Here is a 17924-nt window from a genome sequence, read left to right as displayed (position 1 = left end):
GGTGCTCCTGCTGCTTTTTTTCAGGATTTGACCACTACAACCGTTCTTCAGTCAAAACCAGAGCATGTTACTGGGAAGTGCAAAGGATGCTGAGTCTTGACCATTTGTTTGGAGTACCATCAGAGAACTACTGGGGGAGGTAGCACAGAGGAGGGCTGAGCAAACACTTCTATGCCTGGGCTAATATTTACAGCACCACACTCTGCTCTTTACAGGGCTAGAGACAGACAGCAGACATTCACAGCTAATAGTAACACCTGTGCACTACAGTAATATTAACCTAATGCAAACAACCCAGCAGAAGTTGATGTCTATATTTATGGAAAACCAAATAAAAACCTCCTCCATTTCCTAGCATGAGTGCTAGTGCCCTAAACAGCTCTGGCTGTTCATTGCCAAAGAAGGTTGAGGGCTTTGACATCTATAGCAGCTACCCCTAGTTTTGTGTTTCAGTCCCTGGGACACTTGGCCACTTCTGGTTCAGACAGTTTTACTTTTTGTTCCTATGAGTAAAGAATTCTAAACTGCCCTTGTATTTTACCCTCAGTGTGGGTCTCACCAGGAAGGTCAGAGATGTTTGAGTGTCTGTCTGATTAAGTACAGTCATACAGCTCAATGGGTAGACTATATCTTTGGTGAGAATAATTGTAAGGCATTCTACAGGAAAAGGGAACTAAGAAATTTATGATGATAAAAATTCAGGATGAGCAATGGACATGCTGAACAACATAGCTTCAGTCCAGAGGGACTTTGATATACAAAAGAACCGAGTTAACAGATGCCTTATGATGTTTGGGAAGGACCATCGCATTCTGAAACAGGGCACAGCAACCCCATGCATCTTTCCTTGCTGAGGACTGAGTGGATGAGAAGCAGTCCTGCTGGAAGGACCTGGAAGTTGCCATGGATACCAGTAAGATGTGATTGTGAATAAAACAACCCACACACACCACACTGTATTAGGAAGAACATGGCCAGAGACTGAAAGAAGTTCGTAATGTCTGCTTATCAGTGGAGTGGCCACACCTGGATTGCTGTGTGCTGTTTCCCGCCCCTGAAGTTCAAGGGGGATGAGGAGGAACAAGAGAGGGTCCAGTGAAGGGCTACCAAGATGGTAGCACATGACCTACAAATTGATTATCAGACCTGGGCTTCTTTGAGAGACCATCTACTACCACCCTACAGCTACTTAAAGGTGAGCTGCAAAGGTGATAAACCCAAATGGCAGGCTATACAAGAAATTATGATGGCCATAAATTTCATCTTGGGTTGTTCAGGCTGAGTGATATGAAAAACTTTTTCACTAAGATGTTGGTGCAGTGCTAGAAGAGGTTATCTAAAAGACTCTGTACTGACTAGTACAAAGATGTTGGATCAGAAACTCTCTAAGTCCCTTTTCACCAACTAGTTAAGGCAATGGTTAGTGTGCACATGCTTGGATGACAGAAGCAATTTAAGGCGTGAGCAGCTCAGAAGAAAAATTATTTGTAAAAAAGGAAAGCAAAAAAACTTTTTTAAGAGAAGAAAGGAGTACCTTGTAACAGCGCTGCTCTACTACCTTAAGTCTAAATTTTTTCAGAGGCAAGAACGTAGACAAAATAAGTAGTTTTAATAGTGCATTACACTGTATTTTGATCCAAAGACATTTAAGTGATGCACTGTGAGCCCATTTTTCTGATCCATGATATCCATGATGCATCTCTCCTTGTCTCAAGTGAAGCTTAATTACCTTGTAGGACAGTGGATCTGGCAGAGGCAAGACAGACTCAGGACTTAGGGGTCATAGCTGTTCAATGTAGTGAGAAAAATAATGTCATGGTTTTGGAAGGGTATTTCTCAATTTAGTTCTCCCACTAAGACTTTGCTGCTTGCTCCCCTGCCTTCCTTCAATTGTAAGAACAAAATGCAAAGATCAGGGGTGGAGATAAGAAACAGGAACGAGATAAGGAATAGTAACAGCAACAATATTAATAACAAAAGGTATAAGACAAAGAAATTATTTGAACAGAAAGTCCAACAATACTCATTGGCTCTTCCCAACCATGCTTTCCCCCACCAGAAGGAACCCCTTCTCCTCAGAAGTGAGAGTTCCTTTCTCTGCCCCCAGCAATGATTTGAGGTGGTATCAAATATATTAGGGTATTGGCCATGCCCACTCTCACTGATCTGTGCCAAAACCAGAACAGGAACCAAATCAAAGATTTTATTTCCTGTAGGCTTGGAAGGTACTTAAACAGGTATTAAAGCAATCAAGTTAAAGAACATGGATTAGATTATTTCTTCTTGTTTCAGCAGCAGTCCTGCAGCTGAATGAATAGAACTGGACTTCTATTCATTCAAGCCATGAGACAGAAGACTCAAAGCTTCATTAGGCCACAAAGATCAGTGATGCCACTCTGCTGACACCTTCACTGCCTTTCAGTGCTGTGGAACACAGAACATGAACCAGTAGGTTCTTATTTTAATCACTCTTGTAGGTTCTTATTTTAATCACTCCTGTAAATTTTCTCCTCTTTGCTTGTGAGAGAGATGGGCACATGGCAGGGCAGCAGCACAGGGGCTGTTTACTTTACATCTTATCAGCAGCATTATGTGCTTTAGAGACTACCAGGAAAGACTGAGGTACAAGCTGCTCCTACTGAGTCAACATATGCCCAGGCAGCCAGGAGGGCCAACCATGTCCTGGGGTGCATCAAGCAAAACATTGACAGCCAGTCAAGGGAGGGGATTGTCCTGCTTTACTGTGCACTGGTGCAACCCCACCTTGAGTATTGTGTGCAGTTTTGGGCACCACAATATTAAGAAGACATTAAGCTACTGGAGACCATCCAAAAGAGGCCACGAGGGTAGAGAAGGGACTGGAAGGGAAGCTTATGAGGTGAGGTACAGCTCAGGTCAATTGGTTTGTGACCAGGAGGAGACTGAGGGGAGACCTCATTGCAGTCTTCAACATTCTTATGAGTGGAAGTAGAGGGGCAGGTGCCAATCACTTCACTCCCGTGACCACTGACAGGATTTGAAGAAAAGGCGTGGAGCTGAGCCATGGAGGTTTAGGTTGGGTATCAGGGAAAGGTTTTTCACCCAAAGAGCTGTTGAGCACTGGAAAAGGCTTCCCAAGACAGTGGTCACAGCGCCAAGCACCTGAGTTCAAGAAGTGTTTGAACAGTTTGCAGGCACATCATGGGATCCTTGGCATGTCCTGTGCAGGGCCAGGAGTCGGACTTGATGATTGTGATGGGTCTCTTCCAACTAAGCACATGCTATTATTCTATGATTCTGATACATACAGGACTTTGGACCACTGCACAGAGTAGCTGTACCCAGATGGATGAGGCTTTCTTCACTAATTTTGCCCCTGGCAACAGGGTTTCTAGGATTTCCAATTTCTTCATCTGTCTTCAGGAAAATCCTCTCTTGCTTCCTATTCCTTCTGTTCTTTTTAAAGCATCCAACAAAGTACTTGCCTGAAGAGCTATCAGCAAGAGTGTTGACAGCTGAGGAGGATACCTGAATGCACTCAGGGAGATTTTAACTGAGGTTTTTTATACAGACATGAAGGTCAGCCAGCAAAAAATGTAAAGGGAGACTCTCTGGGCCATAGGCAATTGTGCTCCAGGAGACTAGGGCTGCTTCAGTAATGTGTTAGAAGGCTTGCCTCCAAGGTTTGGCATGCAAGCCAAATGGATAACACGACCCAGTTTTTTTTAGTAGCCACATATAGCACAGACTCTGAATTAATTCTTGACAAACTGTTGGAAACAAGTAGTAGTCTCACAGATTGCCACAAACAACTTACATGCAACAGATTATTTTTTAATTACAGGCAAATTAATGAATTCATATTCCTTAGCCTATCCTCTTATCTCTTTCCACACAGGTGGGTATTTGCCTCTTCCAGGTTCCTGGGATCAGAGCCACTCTTCATGGTTTTGTCACTATTTCAACCAGTTCATGAAATAACCCGAGATATTTAAGGGTCATCTAACCCAGTGGGCCTTGAAACACCTTTTTCTAAGCACTCTATCTTTGCCAAACATACTTACCTTGCTATTATTAAACTGCTCTAGTGAGTGTCAGCACAGGCAGCCAGCAGTCAGGAGAGACACAAACCCATGGCTAAACCCCAAAGAGTAATTTATTTCCTTTCCTTTGCTAACTGGGGAATTCCCACAGCAAACCCTTAGCAGAGGCATACAAGGGAAGACATAGGCGCCATTAAACTGGGGTCATGCCAGAGGATCATTGGAGTGTTCACCTCTGTTTAGTAAGGATTATTTCCAGCTTCGTGTTTATAATCCTCCTCTACAGACAGTCATCTGCTTTTAACCCATTTATTCCAACACAGTCGCTAGCTGGCAGTTCCAATTATCACGTTGCTTTTTGTCCACCGAACTCCAACACAGAACACACAGATCTGTTAAAACATACCATGGTTTATCTAAATGGAATGTGGGAGGTATTTCAAAACGGACCGTGTGAACGTAGATAAACTGTATGAACTTCACATCAGGTACCAGGAACGTTTGTGTAATAAATAGCTTTAATTTGTTCTTCAAGAAACTGCACAGAACTTGCTTGGTAACGTCCTTGTCGTGATTTATGTAGTGGATTCTCAGGATAAGCGGATATTGCAGCGCTGATCCACTCCCAGAAGCACAGGACAAGCGCAGGAGACCCGGCTGCAATAGCGGCAAAACAGATGCAGAACAGATTTGAATGACTCCCTGTTTTTCTCATGCACAGAGAGCTTTCTAGGAAGACCTGCAGCTACATCCCAGGATCCACCTCCCAGCTTTTTGTAAGCACCCTCCTGCTCCACTCCCTGCAGCCCCAGCCGGCCCGAAGCCGGCTGTGACCCGGACGCACCGAGCGAGCCCGGCCCGGCCCGGCCCGGCCCCGCTCCCCTCGCACGCCCACAGACAGCGGACAGGAAGCGGAAGCGCGCAGCGCCTCGGTGGCGGCGATGCCGCTCGCGTGGGCTCAGCCGCGTCTTTCCGGTTCCGCCGGAGCGGCGCGGGCGGCGAGTGACGGGTCCCGGGTCCTTCCGCGGCGCCGAGGGCGGCGCGGTCCCGCCCGGCCCATGGACCGGCACAAAGTGAAGCGGCAGCGTCTGGACCGGATCTGTGAAGGTGAGGCGGGGCGGGCGCCTCTCGGCAGCTGCGGCAGCAGCGGGCGGCGGCACCTGCCCCCACGGGGACCCGCTGCGCGCTTGTGGAGCTGAGCGTCCGCCTGGCCGGCGGCGAGCAGGGCCTCGCTGCACGCGGAGGCGCTGCCTACGGCCTTCTGGGAAGGGCCGGATGCTATTGACCGTCGGAGGTTCTGTGGACGTACAAGTTCTGCTCACTTAAGGGGGAAATATCTGGGCATGCTGGGATGGAGGGAGGGCCGGTCACTGGGGAGGAGGTATGAAGCGACTTTGTCACTCGTTTCAGGAGCCAGGAGTAAGACGGCATGCTGCTGAGCAGATCACCTCTCATATATTATTATTGATAATGCATGCTTTATTTTCCTTCATCTAAGTGGTGGTTGTGCTTTTTTTCTCAGCGTCTTTTCCCTGTGTTTTGTCTTCATGTTTCTTGCTTTGCCTAAACTGTTCCTAAATGCTATTAGCAACTTGTTGGACTAGCAGATGAGGGTTCCAGAATTCTTGTCTGTTATGTAATCACTCCTGGTTACTTTCTTAATAGGCATACGGCCTCCTATTGTGAATGGCCCAATGCCAGCACGGCCACTGGTTGCACTCCTGGATGGACGAGATTGCACTGTGGAGATGCCCATCTTGAAGGACGTTGCTACAGTGGCATTTTGTGATGCTCAGTCAACTCAGGAAATCCATGAAAAGGTGGGCAAGAAGATGTGCAAGATTCAGAAGTAGAGCCTTGCCTCTTAGTTAACCAAACCAGATATTGATTTGGACTGGTTTTTGTTATAGGTGCTGAATGAGGCAGTGGGAGCTCTGATGTACCACACCATTACCCTTTCTCGTCAGGATCTGGAGAAATTCAAAGCCCTCAGGGTCATTGTGCGTATTGGCAGTGGCTATGACAATGTTGATATCAAATCCGCTGCAGAACTAGGTATGATGACACTGTTAGGTGTCTGTTGTGATCAGAACTGAATGTGAAATTGAACACTGAACATCTTTTTGTGCTTTATGAGTTGACTGTGTTTAAAAACTTCTATATACAAAGATTTGGAGCTGCTCAGTATCAGGTATCTTTAGGAAGCTAACCAACAGAGGGGCTGATAGGTGGCTTGAAAGAAAGATTCTCAGTTTTCAGATTGCTCTGCTATTGATGTTGGTGTCTTTGTTGTTGTTTGGGATTCAAGAATCTGAATATGATGTCTAGCTAACTTTTGGTGAGGTGACTTTGGTCTTTTTGTGACCCCTGAGCAAACTGCTGTCTGAAAAAAGCTGCTTGCAAATGCTGATGCTGGATAAACTCATTGTAAATGCTTCATGAGTTTTCTTCTTAATTTTGCATATGCAAATAGATTCTGATATAAAACTTTATTAGTTATCCCTTTGGAATCCTAGGCATGTGAAAAGTGTCCGAATCAGGTGACAAGATGATGTTATTTACTAAACAGATGGTAGTGAGACTTCTGGACCTTTTAGTCTCATAGGTGAGATGTATCACTCAAGCATCCTTCCTCTTCTTTTTTAAGTTTTACAGGTGTAAGGGATTCTAAAGCTTCCTTAATGTAATGCAGGTCTTGTTAAGGTTAAATCAAATACCGGTATTACTATATAAAATTGAAATAGGCAAGCATTGCAATTTTCAGATCTGTAAGAACAGGTGAATTTCTTATAAATGAAGAGTGTGTGTTGGGCTAGTGCTTCAATTAGGTCAAAAGAACCTTTTCATTTGGATGATTCAAAGGAATAGTCTTATGAGTTCCTGTCAAGGTCCTTGGCTTTCATCCAGCCATATTTGTGCTGAATTTGGAACCTAACGTAGTCTTAATGCTTCTCTACTTAAAGTCACCATCCATATCTTTGATTCATTCAGATTCAAAGATTTCCCTTTTCCTCCACTGCGCACTCATTAATCCAAGGTGAAATGAGTCAAAATTCCTTCACCATCAGACCGTTGCTTGCCACTTTTGTTGTGGAGTGACAGTGCAATGACCCTTACATGTGGCCAGATTTGCTTTTTAATGGGCAATTAATGGTTGTTTTCATGCTTAGCCAGGCCTTTTAATTCATTCAGAGGTAAGATACTGTTCCTTGTGTGTTCTGAATCTTCAGACCAAAGGGCTGTTGTCTGTGTTTGTTTATTACATTTAGGTATGATACTGTATGTTAACACAATCTGTGTCTGGCTGTGTAACAGATGAAAGCATGGAGCTTGTCTAGAGGTGAATGAGATGGCAACCAGTGAGATTAAGACAAATTGGTGTTTTCTATCACCCCTGCTCATGTCCTCTGAATTGTCTGTGTGGCATTATGGCAAAATTGGAAATAGTTTGATAGAGAACAACAGTCGGATATCTGGGGTTGTCTGTGGCCATTGCTCTCCTAATTCTCATGGGAAAGCATGGTCTGAGTTTAGCCAAATGTTTCCTCTGACTAGGCTTACGAAACAATGATGCGTTCAACTATTGCTAGATTTAGTTTCCAGTTTTTAGCTAGGTGGTGGACTTTTGAGGTAGAAGAGTTGCCTTGGTTTGCCAAGTGACTAGGGTTATATTTGGGAATAGACCTTTTTTTCCATCTAATTATTTTTATTTCTTCGGTGGTTTGTCAAACGAAGGATAGCAGGAATGAAATTTTATGTTTCCAGCCTCCCCCCTCCTATTTTTTTTCATAGATTGTATCAAAATCTGGTTCAAGTTCTGAGCAGAGTTCCATCTTTCCCTTTTCTGATAGTAATTTATGTTTCTAGGACTTCAATTCTGTTTGCATTACTAATTTGCTTGACAGTTGTAGCCATGGGTTTTATGGTACTTGTGTTTGTATGTTATTCTAGAGTGGGAGTGTTATGTGTTGTTATTTTTAAGCTTGACTTCAAGTGGATTTAGAGAAGCTCCTGGGACTTCTGTCTGCATTTAATTAGTTAGTTACTTATTGTTGCTCCTGGGGAGGCTGATGAGTGAGCATCTGTACCATGAGGCGTGAGGAGCTCAGCCATTTGTCTCAATTCTTCTACAGAATGCCTGTTAATTTGTCAGGAGTATCTGTGGAAGGAGTGCTTCTTTTTGAATGCAGGTCTTTTAAAACAGTTAGTTGCATGTATCACTTGCATGGCCCAGTTTTCTCATTTCAGCTTTTTTGTTTTTCTGCTGAGTGTGATAATCAAATACATATTTATAAGGAAGGAATGGTATTTCCTGGGGGAAATCCTGGGGGATTGAAAAGACGGCTGGTCATCTATGTTGTAGTAGAATGAGGTTTTGAAATGAATCCTGTATTTCTTGAGTTCTGGAGTACTCAGTTATCTTTTGGCATTTGTGCTTAAAGAACTTTATATTGATTTAGGATTGTGATGCTAAAAGTCTTATATGACCTCTATGGCTTTGCAGGCATTGCCGTTTGCAACATCCCTTCCTCCTCAGTAGAGGAGACTGCTGACTCTACCCTCTGCCACATCTTGAACCTCTATCGCCGTGTTACTTGGCTACATCAGGCTCTGCGGGAAGGGAATCGAGCCTCAAGCGTAGAACAGATTCGAGAGGTAGCTGGAGGTGCTGTGCGTATCCGTGGGGAGACTTTGGGCATCATTGGACTCGGTAAGTGATGGGAATTGTTAGACTGAAAAGAGAACTGTGAACGTTTTTGGGAAGCTAAGAGTCACATACTGAGAAAAGTGATAATTCTACAACTGTTCTTTGTGAAACACACTGACTCCTAAGGAATGCTAGTGCCCTATTCTGGATATCTTCAAGAGCTGAGTGTATGTCAGGCGATTGGTTACTCTTTTTTTGATTCCAGATGGTTAGAAGAATTGGAACATTTATACAGCTCTTCTCAGTGACTGTTCCCTCTGTGCTAAGTACTGTATCAGTAGCAAAACTGCCTGAAAGGTGGCTACCAATTCCTTCTCCAAGTTCTTGTAGCCAGATTATTATCTCTGTCTCAGAGTCCAGATTTGGTTTGAAAACAGAACTGCTTCTTGACTACGTTCTGGCTATTGCATGGGGAGGAACTAGAATTAGTTACATAGGAGCAGCACTGAATAGCCTCCTCTGGATCCCTATGGCAATCCTAGGGGTTTCCAGGACTGCAGTACCTTGGCCCCTTGTAGTAAACTTCAGTGTAGGCTCCCAGTCTACCCCAATATCTTGTCTTTAAAGTTTGTTTTACCTTTCCTTGATGATTGTGGGTTTTCTTTTGTGAAGGCCGAGTTGGACAGGCAGTGGCTCTGCGAGCCAAGTCCTTTGGCTTCAACGTGATTTTCTATGATCCCTATCTGCCGGATGGAGTGGAGCGATCCTTGGGTTTACAACGAGTAGGAACCCTGCAGGATCTACTAATGCACAGCGATTGCATCACATTGCACTGCAGCCTGAATGAACATAACCATCACCTCATCAATGACTTCACTATTAAACAGGTGCAGCAGGAGCTTGATTTCCCCCACAGAGCACTGTGGAAATGAATGCAAACCAAAACTGCTGCTTTCACAGAGGCTGAGAGCGTGTGAATCCTGCTGCCTCTGTTGTGTGCCTCCTGCTGCCTTTGGAGGCTGGGAGCGTGTGGATCTGGGTGCCTGTGCTTTGTGCTGTATAGAATTTTATGTTCAGAGAAGAATAGGATTGGCTCTTCTTGCAAAGTTGTTTCCTTTATAAAGAATATTTTAGGTGATTCTGTAATTTCAAATTATCTTTAAAATAATTTACCGCACTGGTTAGAGATAGATGTGGCATGGCTGGGACTGTGTACGTTGTTTTACATAGTGCTGCCAAAGCCTCTCTGCCCAAGCCCACTGCAAAGCCAGTCTCAGGCTAAGCAGTCTATGAATGCTTTCCAGTAGTATTATGAGAGACATTTGGACAATGTAGTCCAGTTTTGTGTAGCTGGATACTTGAGTCATGGTTCCTGTCCTCTTTTTTTTTAATTTTTTTTTTTTTTTTAATGTAGTAGGATGAATATGGAGTGCAGAACTTGAGAGTTCCACTTTTGCCCTTGTTGTCTTATGGTTTTGTTTGTTGATTTTTAGAGCAAATTTCTCAAGCATTGCTTGCAGGCATTTCCCCTGTGGGAAGCTTTGCAGTGAAAGCACTCCTAGTTCCTCCAGACCTCATCTAGTCACTGCAGACTCCTGCTCATTTCCAGTAGATTTCCCAAGATTCACTTAGCTTCCATGAAAAGTCTCATTCTCAATGCAAGTACTATTTTTCTTCTTTCAGATGCGTCAGGGCTGCTTCTTAGTCAACACAGCCCGGGGAGGGCTGGTAGATGAAAAAGCCTTAGCACAAGCCTTGAAAGAGGGGAGAATCAGAGGAACAGCATTGGATGTGCATGAGTCTGAGCCTTTCAGGTAATGTTGTACCTGCATGCCTGCTGCTGTCTGGTGGTTCACCTAAAACTGGATGGTTCTTTGGCGGTTTGGTGGGTTTGGGTTTTTTGTGGTTTTTGTTGTTATTTGGCTTACAGATGGGGTTTTCACTTCGGGAAAAAAACCTTCTTCTTCCCCCCAGTTTTGCTCAGGGGCCGTTAAAAGATGCACCCAATGTTATCTGCACCCCTCACACTGCTTGGTACAGTGAACAGGCTTCCATTGAATCCAGAGAAGATGCAGCTAAAGAGATCCGTAGAGCCATTACAGGTAATGAAGATTTGCAGCTGCTGCTAAATTTTGTTAGTTCACTGCAAGGATTATGCTGATTGCTCTGAAAACTTAGACTCATTAAGTGGTTTATGGGACTGGAGTGTAAGTTGATAATTGTATCTTTGGCTTCTGAGAATTCTTGTACCTAGTGCCAGAGTGGCTCTTTCCCTGGGAAAGCCTTTATACCCACATCTTCCAAATCCTTTGCAATAATTCCTTTGACAGTTTTACTGTATGTTTTTTTCCTTGAGTAGTACATGTTGTCTCTTGAAAAAGGTGAGGCTTGGCAGTTGCAGTTTGTGGCAATAATTTTTACCTGATCATAGAAGTGGGAGGAAAAGATCAGTTTCTTGCCATCTCCAGACACCAGATGATTAGAGGAGAATCTCGTGTATCCAGTGTGTCCTGTGGAAGTCGATGAAAAGATTTTGCGCTTTTCCTTTCTACTTTCCTTTGTAAATGCTGCAGGGAACAAGTCTCTCCTACCTGTTTTCTGGGGGTTTTTTGTCATTCTTGATGCCTTTGCAGGTCATATACCTGACGCTTTGAGAAACTGTGTTAATAAGGAGTACTTGCTGTTAGCAGCTCAGTGGTCCAATATTGATCCTGCAACTGTCCACCCAGAACTCAATGGAGCTGCAGCTTACAGGTGAGATACATAGGTTATCCAAGCATATCTTCCTGCTGAAGTAGGACAGGGCTTTTGAGAACTGCTTGTACCTGCAAACAGGTATGTCTCTGTTCCTATGCACTCTATATGAGTTCTTTCCCAAAACTTAACAGCAGCACTTCTAAAGGTGTAGGAGTATTTAACACGTACTTGGTCATATTGAGTTCCAGCTGCATATTGGTCAATATTTCCAAATCCTTGGAAGACGTGCCCAAGAGATACCTTAATATAAGAAAGCCTGCTGAATGTCCTAAAAAAGGTCTGCAGCTCTACATTAGAAGTTGTGCATAGCATTAGGGCTATATAAAAACAAAGCACAGTTCTTACATGTAGCCCAGATACAGACTATTACTGAGTCATTGTTCCAGTGGATTTGTTCGGTAGTCTAAACAGAATGCATTTGAGTTTATCTGCTACAAACCTGTAAAGTGATTGTGGACGGGTTGCTTCCCTTCTGTTTGTCTCCCATCTGCAAAGGTAGGAAATATATTTTCCTTCCTTCTATGAGAGATCTAGAGTAGTTGAGATGTATTTATGGAGAGGGCATAGGGAAGCAGAATGGAAGTGATGGAAGAATAGTTCATTAGCAATTCATGACTGTCACTCTCCTATTTTTCATCTTGCATCTAGCTGTTTTATCAGTTCAGCCTCTTACTTTTTCTGTCTTGGAGCCCAATGAAGGATAACTGCAGCTTACACTCTTCCTGCTGATGGGGAGGGAATTCCTAGGCCTCCAGGTGCCTTCATGTAGTGCCTCACAATATTTTCAACTGGAGATAACTTTTGTATCTGTTTTCAAATGCTTAGTATGTGACCTCAGACTGTCTGGGTCTGTCTGCAAACAGGTGTCATTTGGCATTAGGATACCACTGCTTCTCCTCAGCTCTGGAGACTTTTCCTGTGTTCTATCTCAGAGTGTTTCTGTTAGAAAGAGGGATTTGTTTTCAGCACGTCTGAGGGCATAGCTCCTTTTCCTTTGAATAACTCTGTTGGACAAGCTTGTAATTTCTATGTTTTTGTTGGTTTTAGGTTTCCTCCAGGAGTAGTGGGAGTAGCCAACCCTGGGCTACCAGAACCACCAGTAGTGGAAGGGATTGTAGCTCATGGGATCCCTCCTGTTTCTCACTCTGCACCACGTACTCCTTCCCCAGGAGAGACAAGCAAACTGGATGCAGACAGAGAGATTCCTGCTGACCAATAGCAGCATGTTTCTCTCCTCTCCTTTGGCAGCAGAAAAAAGTAGGAGGGCATCTCCTCCTAGGACCTTTTTAACACCCTACAGACACTGTTTCCTGTTCGCATGGGACAGGAGAATGCATTTCCTTGCGACAGACTTTAGCTCTTGCCTTTATTTTGTAATCTTTTAGTTATAATTTCTTGATGAATCTTTCTCCTTCTCTGGGGCATGGCAGCAGTGACCTTGCCTCCCATTGGCTTAATGAATCAGTTCTCCCATGTATGTGCTTCAGTTGTCTGTGACCGGGAACTGTCTTTGTGTGCTTGAAAATGGAAGTGAAGCCACCTGATCAGGGATGGTCCGTGGTGGTTCAAACTTAAGTGCACACTTTTCAGTTGTGATTTGTAGCTTAAATTTAATTTGGCGGAACCTCTTTTAAGTGTAGCCATGGGGAATATTAGAAAAAATATTAGTGAATTGGAGAAGTTGTGATTATTGTCTTCATTATGCCCTTGATAAAAGGCAGCCAGGCTAAGCTCTCTGTGTTACTTTGCTTGTTTTAATTAACGTTTCCTGTGAGAACAGGCATAGCGCAGGCACTGTTAATGCTTGACCATACGCAGTTTTCTCTATGCAGTTCTAGGCCTGAAGTTAAAAGTAGCACTGTCAAAGCCAGCCTTTTAAATAGTTTGGAAGGGATTAAAATGTCATCAAATGTATTTTGTTGGCAACTATGTTTGTGAGGTTTCAGAATTTTTCACCCTGGAGTCTAAAAGTTGGAGAAGGTAAGAAAATGCTGAAATAGGAAAAGCATGCACTGAGAGACAGCAAGTAGCAATAATGTGCAGCTGCAGTTGCAGGTTCTTCACACAAAGTACCTCATAGTCTATGGCAGTGTTTATCCACAAGGGATCCATCACACTAGAATTCTAAGCTTTAAGATACAGAATTTTTTTTTCTTTTTGCATAATTGCATCAGCTAGAAGTAACATCCCACTTGTCTGTGCTGGTGGAGAAGGCAGCTTTTAACAGTCAAGAAAAAGTTTATCACCCAGAAGGTGGCTAACCACTGGAATAGACTCCCCAAGAAGGCTAGCACAGCACCAAGCCTATCTGAGTTCAAGAAGTGTTTGGACAATGCTTGTCGGTACATTGTGGGATTCTTGGGGTGTCTTGTGCAAGGCCAGGAGATGGACTCCATGATCCTGATGGCTCCCTTCCAACTCAGCATAGTCTACAATTTTGTGATATACTCATCTCTATAGCAGGGCAGGGCAGCAGGGCAACGCAAGACAGCACTTTGTTTTACATGAATAGGCTTTGTGATACTAAAAGGAGAATTAATACTTGCAGTTTTTCACCTGAAGCCAAGGCAGGATTGTTGCTGGCAAGTCTTCTCCATTTCACAAATGACTGAATATGAATCGCTTCTTTAAGGGGTGTGGAGTCTTCAGCAAAGAGGTTCCACAGAAGAATATTTTTCTTTAATTTCACATCTTCCTTTAATTTAATCTTGTTACACTTCAGTTATAGTCTTTCCATGCGCAAGATGTAACAATATCTGATTGATTTGTTTATGTTGTTTGGATATATTAAAGTAGGTGCTGTATGGGAGGCATACCCTATGTGTGGGTTTCTCTGCCTCCCTTGATTATTCTCTCTGTTGTGTGTCTGTGACTGGAAGCTGAACAGATGGGAACAGACTGGTGAAAGAACTTGAAGTATGGACAAAATCTTCTGTTTAGGCTGTTTAGTTTAGGAAGGTAAGGAAAGCTTTCAGAATAAGTAAGTTCTCAGATTTTTTTTTTCTGGTTTAAATTTTTTTTTCCAATACTGCCTTCTCTATAGTGGCTTACTACTAATACAGTGATTCATTCCTTTCTCCTCCCCTTCTCCACTCCTCTCAGAAATTCAAGAAAGGAAAATAGTCAAGAAGTAAACTTCAGGTGTTTTCTTAAAAATTTTACACTTGAGCTGTTTAGTATTAGTGAGATAATACTAGTTTTCTAGTGCTGAGTATCTTTTTTTGATAAGGTATTTGTCTCAGTGAAGATTCTTTGCTTCTATGTTTTTGTGGATGATTCTGATTCTACTTCAAATTCATATACCTCCTTGGCTGCTCAGGTCTAGCAGATCAGACTGAGACTGGTGGTAGGCATGAGTTACAGGAGAACTTTTTCTGAACAAAAGCCTGGAGCTCAGAAGCCCGTTGATTGCAGGTGTACCTAAAATAACCATCAGCACTCTCCTGAATTCTCTAATCTCTAGGAAATTCAGATTTCATAAGCTGCTGGCTCAGAAAGATCTTCTAACAGGCAGGTGTGGAAGAGTTTTCAGAGAGCTCATCTTCTATTGCCACATTGGGGAAGCAGTCTGTCAATAACTACTCTTTATTTGCTGCTGAAAATTCCTGCCCTGCTTAGGGGTTCAGGACTGAGATTATTTTGTGGTAAGGGGCTTCTAGTTACGAGCTTTGAGGATCAGAGTACATTGACCTTGTCTTTTCTAGAGCACAATGCAAGATAGATTTATTTTTTTAGAAGAGGCAATTTATTTTTTTTTCTTTGTTACTGCAAGTATCTCTATAGAAAGTCAAATAACTGAGCAGAGAAAGAGTAGAAAAATTTCATTTGGGGGAAACATGAGTTTCTCAATTCATATTTTTGGTGGCTAGATACACTAGTGACTAGTAAGCATAGGAATTAAATGATTGATGATGTAAGAAATATTTCCAGTTATGGGTACCAAGGAGTTGAAGCTGACAGCATTGATAGTGGCTCGTTCTATCCAACACAATGTACACTTGTTATTGGATATGACAGTAATTTTCTTCTTGGTTAAAACCACAGCAGAAAATGTTGAGGTAAAAATGAACAGAACTCTCGTCTTGTCCTCAAAGAAGGACTCTCTTTGCATTTATAGGATTACTCTGCTTGTGTGCTGTTTGTACCTCTGCTGACAGCCTGAACCTATTATCACCAGACAAAGGCTGTTCTGAATGGATAGCTCAAAGAAAAATTTACTGGTACTAAAGCATCCTGAGATCTTCTTTCCCTGAGTGCCAAGTACTTTGTCAGCACTCTTTGTTGTGTGATACACTGAACTTGCAGCTCCCCCTTCCAAGCTTAGTGCAGTATACAGAAATGGAGTGACTTTTTTTTTTTAATGCCTTCTTTCAGAACTACTGCAGAGCTTTAATCCCAAAGAACAGGAGTCTCCCAGGGTGAGGCAGGCGTTCCCTAGCCGCACTAATCTGCTTACAGGAGGTGCTCACACTATCCCAAGGTACATTCTGTTTGTCAGGGTCACTGCTGCTGACCAGCTTTTTTTATAGAGGACTCAGAGTTTCAGAAATATATTTTTGTAGACAATGATTAAACTGTGAAACATTGAAATAAAGCATGTAAACAAAAAATTACAGCACTGTCCTCTGTACAGATGTTTTCCTCACTTTAGTTCTCTTCTGGCTCATTAGAAAATGTTTGATTACTGATCTTGGATATATTTTAATAAAGTTCTCCAAAGAACATGGCTGCTGTCTGTGGAAGGGGTAGCCTTAGATACAGTATTGAAAAGGAGGGTTGAAAACAGGTGAGTGTCCCCATCTCAAATTATTTAAATTCCACAAAATCGGTCCCTGGATCAGCCACTCTGGAAAGTTACTTTCTTTGTATGCTGTAGCATTGACCATCACTCAAGGCTGTGCAGGTGGCAGTCTGGAGAAGAAGCCATGTTCAGTGCCTAAGGGGCACCTTTGGATGTAGGGTGCTGGTTACTTACCTGATTTCTCACAAGCTGAAATTGTGATATCTGTTTTGCAGCCATTTAAGTATGTAGTTTAGCAGCAGTAGCTGTCTTTACCCTTTCATAGTAAAGCAGTATTTGAAATTAACACACAGCTTATGAAACTATTTTTTCTAACTTGTAGTAGAGGTTGGTGCAACAGAATAAGCATAGAAAAGTTGTTAGGTATTTTTAAAATTGAATTTAATTCACGTTTTATGACTTATGCTGTCTGGGTCAATTATTAATGACACTTAGGAAACCCCTAGTACTGCTGAATTTTATCACTGTTGGCCCACCTGGTGCTGTATGCCATTGGAATATCCAGCACCATGCTTGGGAGATGGGACATGCTGGTCTGCTTTATTACAGTAATGGGAGTCTGAACTGGTGGAATGGGAAGGGGCATAGGGGCACTTGGAATCTTTCCCATGGTGGTACTATTTGTCGTGCACAGCTGATAATATTACTGTTTCAGTAAAGAAACTTAAGACATGAGGACAAAGACTGGTCTTCAAAGAATGTAGCAGATCTTGGATTTACCATGGCACTCACTTAGATGTAAGACATAATGGCTCTGCTACCATTCAGTAATGTTTCATGTAAGTACTGTACTTAAAAAGAAAAACAGGGGAGGGGAGTTAGTAAATCTAATGGTGTGTAGCAAATCAAAACTCAGAGATGCTGTACAGCACAGGAGGAGAGCACGGAGTGCTAGTGCCACTGATACTTTGAAGTTTTGTGTAGTTGTTCAATTGGTATTAGGCATTGCCTTACCCATGTTCCAGTCAGTACATTGCATCCCTTTAACTAGAAAGTAACAAAGAGGAAATGTCATTCGCTTGAAACAACTGGGCACAATCATTTGAATAAATGGAAGTGAAAGCAAGCAAGTTGTCTTTGCTGTTGCTAATTCAGTGTCAAATGGGACTCTGCCAGAGTGAAGAAACAATATGTGCAAAAGAGCAACCTACTTTCACAAGAGTATCCTTGTGCTGGTATGGAGTATGGCATCTGCTCCTCATTACAGTTCCTAGCACTGCTACTGTGCCTTTACTGCAAAAGCAGAAACAGATATAAAATCACATGTCATTTTTCTAACTATAAGATGCTTAAGTATTTTGTGGTTCATGTTGAAAAGGGGCAGGTTTAGGACATTGAGCTGTGCTACATGATAACTATTCAGATTTATGAGCTAATCATGACAGCTGAATTCATTCACCGACTGATTTTGTATCTTAATTGCTTCCTAAATGCACCTGCTTTCCAAAATCTGCCTCACTGGAAAGTGAAGCACCCCGCTCTGTGCGGTGCTGCCGGTCCTCTGGGGCCAGCAGCAGTTACTCATGCTATCTGTGGGATCCTGCCTGAGACGCGGGCACTGGTTCTCCTATGTGTTTACATCAAAATTTAGGTTAAAACTCCGTCATTTCTGCGATAATTCCAGGTTTTGGATTTGGCGATCGTGTGGGATTCTGCCTAGGCAAGGCCCACGCCCGCCGACGGGCCCTCCCGCCTG

At 42.9% G+C, this 17924-nt stretch overlaps 1 protein-coding gene across 1 annotated transcript; it reads left to right on the top strand.

The window, feature by feature from the left end:
* Window positions 1-5010: 5010 nt before the first annotated feature.
* Window positions 5011-17288, top strand: LOC135453625 (C-terminal-binding protein 2). The gene is made up of 9 exons (XM_064724873.1): window positions 5011-5129; window positions 5688-5842; window positions 5933-6077; window positions 8527-8733; window positions 9343-9557; window positions 10354-10484; window positions 10645-10772; window positions 11304-11424; window positions 12475-17288. The coding sequence occupies exons 1-9, from the start codon at window positions 5081-5083 to the stop codon at window positions 12644-12646; spliced, it is 1323 nt and encodes a 440-aa protein (XP_064580943.1). The 5' UTR covers window positions 5011-5080; the 3' UTR covers window positions 12647-17288.
* Window positions 17289-17924: the final 636 nt, after the last annotated feature.

Source organism: Zonotrichia leucophrys, chromosome 13 (genome assembly GCF_028769735.1).
Source record: "Zonotrichia leucophrys gambelii isolate GWCS_2022_RI chromosome 13, RI_Zleu_2.0, whole genome shotgun sequence".
In the NCBI taxonomy this organism is placed as follows: Eukaryota; Metazoa; Chordata; class Aves; order Passeriformes; family Passerellidae; genus Zonotrichia; species Zonotrichia leucophrys.
The sequence above is the reverse complement of the archived record's forward strand: the minus strand, read 5'-3'. Positions and strand labels throughout refer to the sequence as shown.

What these genes read in the sequence shown, in the direction of transcription:
- LOC135453625 (XM_064724873.1), top strand. Translation starts at nt 5,081, where the DNA reads ATGGACCGGCACAAAGTGAAGCGGCAGCGTCTGGACCGGATCTGTGAA. An exon ending in ATGACTTCACTATTAAACAG is followed by an intron (nt 9,558 to 10,353) that starts GTGCAGCAGGAG and finishes TTCTTCTTTCAG; the next exon opens with ATGCGTCAGGGCTGCTTCTT. An exon ending in AATGGAGCTGCAGCTTACAG is followed by an intron (nt 11,425 to 12,474) that starts GTGAGATACATA and finishes TGTTGGTTTTAG; the next exon opens with GTTTCCTCCAGGAGTAGTGG.